Source organism: Phocoena phocoena, chromosome 5, assembly GCF_963924675.1.
Source record: "Phocoena phocoena chromosome 5, mPhoPho1.1, whole genome shotgun sequence".
Lineage (NCBI taxonomy): Eukaryota > Metazoa > Chordata > Mammalia > Artiodactyla > Phocoenidae > Phocoena > Phocoena phocoena.
This window is the reverse complement of record NC_089223.1, coordinates 72,681,138-72,687,626: the sequence shown is the minus strand read 5'-3', so window position 1 is coordinate 72,687,626 and position 6,489 is coordinate 72,681,138. Positions and strand designations below refer to the sequence as shown.

General features: G+C 53.7%; 1 protein-coding gene across 1 annotated transcript; it reads left to right on the top strand.

Annotated features, from left to right (window-relative positions):
• Positions 1–1,418: 1,418 nt before the first annotated feature.
• Positions 1,419–5,784, top strand: SHISA3 (shisa family member 3). The gene is made up of 2 exons (XM_065878207.1): positions 1,419–1,695; positions 4,316–5,784. The coding sequence occupies exons 1-2, from the start codon at positions 1,419–1,421 to the stop codon at positions 4,753–4,755; spliced, it is 717 nt and encodes a 238-aa protein (XP_065734279.1). The 3' UTR covers positions 4,756–5,784.
• Positions 5,785–6,489: the final 705 nt, after the last annotated feature.

Below are 6,489 nucleotides of genomic sequence, written 5' to 3'. Positions count from 1 at the left end.
AACGCCGGTTTCATAAGGCACTTACGCCGCCAAAGGAGCAGTGCCCCTGAAAATAGCACACGGGGGACACATCATTTAAATAAATGTGTTTCTTTGCCCGAACAGAAGTTCAGATCTGCTCAATTATCATTAATTTTGTTCTTTTATTTCTTTTGCGGGCGCGAATGGAGAAGTCGTGCTCTTTGAGGTTTTGCGAGCTGCCCTCCTCGGCAGGCGGAGGTGACCGGCGATTCTTCGCCCGGTGGCGTTCGGGTTAGGGGAGCGGGGGAGAGTGCGAGTGTGTGTACATTCGTGAAAATGTGCCGTCCCTTCTGGAAAAAGTAGAAACTTAGGTGGAAAACTCAGCGCAAGATGTGGGCGGGCCCTAGAAAGTATGCTATCCGCCCAGAACCCTCAGAACAGGTGTCCCAGGAACGAGGCCAGATCTGTGCAACAGACGACAGAAGATTCTACAAACCCCAGTTACCGAGTTCGTTTTTGATTACATCCCTAAAAAGCAAAGCCCTGGTCTCCACCCGCGCGCTAACGCGCGTGGATAGATGCAGAGACCCGGCGGCCCTGGCCCTCTGCGGAGTTTGCTGGGCTGTGCGAGAGCTGGAAGGTGTGCGTGGAGAGGGCCTGATGCCCCAGGTTTAGGGTAGAGTCCTGGGGGAGCGTGCTGGGCGGGGGTGGCCCGGAAAGGCGGAGGGGGGCGCGCGAACCAGAGGGCGCACAGGACCGGCGGTCGCGCCGCGCCCGCTGTGATTAGCCCCGGCGGCGCGCCCCGGAGGCGGACTCTTTCTTAACCCTCGCTCTCTCCCCTCCCTCTTCCTTTTTAAAGGACGCCGTGGAGGCAGAGCTGTCAGCAACCGGGGGGCCGTTTGTACTTGGCCGCGGCCAGGCGGACTCCAGCTCCCGTGACAGACAGGGGCGGGGGGGGCGGGGGGCCGCCTGTCCCGGGGCTCCGCACGAGGGCATCTCCCATCCTCCTGCCTTCGGGCTCCGCTCTGGACCCGGCAACGGACGCAAGTCGGGGTACTGCGCGGCCCGGCAGTTGCCAGACCCGGGCGCGATGGCTCCCGTGAGGAGTGGGGCGGTAGGTGGCCGAGGGCTGGGCGCGCCCCTCGCGCCGGGAGCGTTATGAGCCGGGCAAAGGGCCGCTGCAGCAGCCCCAGCCTCAGACTCGGTCGGCGCCTTCCGCCGGCCCTTGCCCACTCGCCCCCGCGCACCATGCCGACCCTCGGCCTGTGGAGCCCGCCGCGCAGCCCCTTCCTTCTCTCTGGCCCCCGCTAAACCTCGCGGGAGTGGCCTTGGCCGCCGGGGCAGCTGCCCAGGCCGCGCCCCGGGGGGAGGCGGAACCGCGGGGCGCCCGGAGCCCCGGCTCAGCCCTTCGCTCTCCAGCCGCGTGCCCCTCTCGGCCGCCCAGCGCGTCCGCGGCGATGGGGGCGCTGCTGGCCCTCTGCCTCCTCTTGGGCTGGCTGCGCGGGGGTCCGGCGGACGCCCAGCAGTCCGGAGAGTACTGCCACGGCTGGGTGGACGTGCAGGGCAACTACCACGAGGGCTTCCAGTGCCCGGAGGACTTCGACACGCTGGACGCCACCATCTGCTGCGGATCGTGCGCGCTGCGCTACTGCTGCGCCGCGGCCGACGCCAGGCTGGAGCAGGGCGGCTGCACCAATGACCGCGGCGAGCTGGAGCACCCAGGCATCACGGCGCGTGAGTGCGGGCCCACGGGAGGCAGACCCCGCCCGGCCGCCCGGGCTGCCGTGTGTGCCGGCCGGTGTGCGCGCGGACAGGCGTGCCAGGCTTTCCCGGGTCTGAGCAAAGGGGAGGCTAGAGGTGGGAGGATCAAGGGAGGAGTGGGTGGTCGCGTTTCAGGTCGGGCCCTATTCCTTTGCAGTCCCGATTCCCGCCACAAGCGGTTTCCGCGGGTCTGCCCAAGAGAAAAATTTCAAGGGACAGTGAGGACCGCAGAGCTTGCATCCGGTGACCCCGGGGAAGAGAGCGGGAGCCTCGGGCGCTCGCGACATTGCAGACAAGGGCTGTAGGGGCAGCGCAAGGCTGGACTTAGGTTTTAAAGGACGGTGAGGGTGCCCCAGCGCGCGCCCTGGGCGCTCCGGGAGCTTTGAGAAGTGCCCATGGCGCAGGGAACGCAACTCTTGGGGCGCGCTTATCTGTAGCCTCACGGGCGTAAGGAACTTCAGACACTTTTTTTTTTTTTTTTGGTGGCCTTTTGGTAGCGTTTCTAAGCCGCTGCCCTATTCTCCCGACTTCCTTTCATTTCTCTGCATCGAATTACCCTCTCCGGCCCACCCCCTATTGTCATGCTTTTCAGAAATGCCCAGGTCCTCTAGCTGGAGATTTAGAAACCGGGGTCGCAGGGGTTTCCCCGCCCCCTATTCTCACATCGGAAAACGCGGGTCAAATTTCCACTAACTTCAGAGCGGAATAAATCACGATCCCAGCAGAGAGATTTTACACCTTAAAAAAAAAAAAAAAGAAAAAAGCTTTCCACCTGAATCGGAACTTCAGGGCAACCCTTTAGAGCTACAGGCGATGGTTTTATGGCCGGGAGACCGGAGGAGCGGGCGGAGCTAAGGGCCGTGACACCCCAGAACTCCGGAGCGGAGGTCTGAGGCCGGCAAAAGACGGTCCCTGGGAAAGACGGGGAGAGGCTGGAGAGATAATTGATGGCGCTGGAGCCCCCGTCCCCCTGAGACTGACAACCCAGAGGAAAGGGGGGCCAGCCCTTCCTTAGAACCCCATTAGACTTCCAAGGAATTTAACTTTGGAGGGCAAAATACCAATCTGCAGGATTGGGGAAGAGGCTTCTGGGAAAAAGATGTTCAGTGGAAAGGAGAGAACTCTAGGCCGGCCTGGCCTGTTAGGAAAATACAAACTCTTTCCGTGGCTTTACTCCACTCACCCTGGGGCGCCCGGTTGCTCTCTGCAGAGCAGTCGTGAGTGCCCGGCCTCCAGCAGGGCCTCCATCCGGGCCTCCTCGGGCGAGCTCTGCAGCAGGTGAGGCAGCCTCCTCTCTCACCAAGGCTGGGTGGGATCTGAGGAAGTCTCAGGACCCGTGGCTCTCTCGCTCGCCAGCTTGTAACCTTGGGCAAGTTACTTAACTTCTCTGGGCCTCTTCTCAACTCTAAAATGGGCATATAGCGCTCAGAGGAGTTAGGCTGTGCATTAAAGGAGTGCATGAATGCTTAGCAAGGTGCCGAGTACGTAGTTCGTCACTTTAGACTTGCCTTCCACGGGGTGCTGGTAAATGGGGCAGAATGGGTGAGCTTACATCCAGGAGCCCACGGATCTTGGGGTGGATAGTTACCTGTCGCTCACTGCCTGGGTGTCTTTGGGAAAGTCAACAACTCTCCAATGTGCTTCCACATCTGGAAAACAGAGTATCACGCCCACCTCACCGGGTCTCCATGAATCCGACAATAAATACGAAAGAGCCAGGCACACAGTAGGGCCTGTCAGTGCAGGCTTGCTTTCATCTACCTCTAAGCCAGAGGTTTGCATCCAAGTGTGGCTCTATCAGGCAGGGGACACACCTGGAGGATTGCCCCGGGGGTGCCTCTGGGGTAGGAAATTTTATGTCTGCCTTACATAGAGAAGGAAACTGGGGTTAACTCTGACGGGTGCTCTCCCGGAAAGTCTGGGCCACTAACACCAAGCATCACGATCTATCCAAGGTTCAGCCTGACCTTCCCAGAATTTGGGTGGGAATTGGGAGGCAGAAGCATGGCAGCTGGAGGAGGCATCCCAAATTGTTTCTGGAAAGAAGTATCCAGAGGTGACAACTTGTGATGCAGTAGGAGACACAGTTAATTGGGGCCCACTATGGATTTCTTTATCCTGTTCTTTCTGTAGTCTTGTAAATTCCCGGGGGTTTCATTTAACAGGCCCAGCTCTCTTTGCTTAGATTGGAGATTCTTGGATAGGAGATGGATTTTCAGCGTTAGAGCCCTTAAGAGCCCCACCGTGATAAAACTACTAAAACCCAGATTGAAAACCAGTGTTATAGTAACCCCCCAAACTCATCCTTTCCCTCTCTCCAGTGCGTGAACGGGAGGATAGAGTCTGTTCCGACTTCCAGATGTGCAGTGTGATGGCTAATTGCTAACAGAGTCTACAGTATCAGTTTGCTTCCTCCCTGCTAGGAACAAGAATATTCCATCATCACAGTTTGCACTTCAGAGGTTGCCAGTAACAGGCTCTGAGAAGCTGGGCTGACAAGGGTGGTGATGTGGACCTCCCACCTCCCACCCCTAAGCAGCCCAGAGTTTGGGAGACTCTAGTGCCAGCATCTGTGCCTGTTTTTGCCTTTTAGAGCCTGTGTACGTTCCCTTCCTGATCGTTGGCTCCATCTTCATCGCCTTCATCATCCTGGGCTCTTTAGTGGCTGTTTATTGCTGCACCTGCTTGAGACCCAAGGAGCCCTCGCAGCAGCCAATCCGCTTCTCGCTCCGCACCTATCAGACGGAGACCCTTCCCATGATCCTGACCTCCACGAACCTCAGGGCACCTTCTAGGCAGTCCAGCACGGCCACCAGCTCCAGCTCCACAGGGGGCTCCATCCGAAGGTTCTCCTTTGCCAGAGCAGAGCCAGGCTGCCTGGTGCCCTCACCACCCCCGCCTTATACCACAGGCCACCCAATCCACCTGACCCAACCGTCCGGTTTCCTGGTGTCACCCCAGTACTTTGCTTACCCACTCCAGCAGGAGCCACCACTGCCTGGGAAGAGCTGTCCAGACTTCAGTTCCAGTTGACAGGCCATGGCTACAGATCCACCGCGTAGTGCAATGGCAGACCCACGGACGCTGCTGCCACGGCCACCAGGATTTCTGAGGAAATTTCCCTTGAACCCAGCAATGTCATGGAGAAGAGCGCAAGGAAAATACAGCCCCTTCTAATCTTGAGGTTCCTGGCTCCAGTCGCAGAATGGCTGTTAGAGAATTGCTTTCTGTCTTTGAAAACATGGTGACTATTACATTTCAATTTATGTTACTTTTATTCAAAATAGGCAGCAGTCCGACTTTAAAGTTACAAATTGGCTGAAGATGTTTTATTGGACAACTCAGCTATCCTGCTTAGAAAAGGCCTACGTTGTTCTTTTTTCATTATAAGTTGTTTAGTGAGTGATAATACAAATATATATAAAAATAAACCAAGAAATATACCCGATTGTAATTATTGAAGGTTCACTTAAAAATTAATTGCTAAGTAAACTGAGGGGACAGTGAACAACCTATTTATAATTTGGGGAGCAACTTAACTGTGAATAATATTAGCATCATGGGAACAGTTACTTTTTAAATTAATAGCTAAATTTTGTTTAAAATATAAGAGCGTCTTGAGAATACAAGATTTCAATAACCACCTGAGAAGTTTAACATTTTACATATTTACTTAGATATTCATTGTAACAGAGATCTTACGTAAAAGCATTTCCCCCACCCACCCGAGGGAGTATTTATTGCAGACTTTTTGTTCAGCAACATTTAGTGTTTAAATGAAAGTTGGACAGTTGGTTCTTAAAACATTTATTTGTAAAATGACTTATGTACAAATGTAAAGATTTGTAATTTAATGTATTTACCACCTTGACGGTACTAATTAGTGGTCGCACTGTCATTTTTTATGTTAATAATAAGTGTGGAGTTCAAAGTCCAGCTTCGGCTATAATCATCTGATATTATGTATCTTAAGTGCCACTGAATTCCATGTCTGATGACTAAATATTTGGGCATATATCCTGCTGGATTAGAATAAATAAAATCTTTTATGTTTTCGTGAAATCTCTTTGAAAGTTTAGATCAAAGTGCTTCATTTTATCGTCTTAATGATACTCTTTGCTATTCAGTAAAAGGAAATGTCTTTGCCTAACACTTCGTAATTTGAAATGAAGAAAATCCTACACTGATTTTGAATTACGTTAGAAAGGTATTTTCTGCAGCGGGACTCCTGAAAGCAGCCAAGGAAGTGAATTTTTATGGAGATATCAGCCTGTGGGCTTCAGCCCTCAGATGTGTTATTTGCATAGATCTAAAAATTGGGACATTTCTCGTAAGAATCTGATTTTTGGCTTCTCGTGGCAGGAAAAGGATGTAGCACCAAGGGTCCTGCTCTGCCAGGGGGTCAGGAGGTCCTTTTCGGAGAGGACAGTTGCCTTTTGCCAGCCTCCTGCCCGGTCTCCCTGACCTGGCTCATCTCCTTCAGTTTTGTTGCCTCCTGTCCCTTACGGATGTCCTTTGAAAACCCAGGTTTATATGAATTCATACTATCATATGACATCCTCAACAGCTCTTGTCAAATACAGCTACTTAGAGGTGGAATTCTGACCTAGGGAAAGTCATCTGGCCTTGCCCTTTGCTTTCTAGTTGAGGAAACAAGTTGGAAGATACTATGCCTTTGCCCACTCTGATGGCAGAGGACCTCTGACTTCTAGTCCCCTGCTTTCAATTAACAGTGGCCTGACTTCCAGGTATCCCAGGATAGCCCCA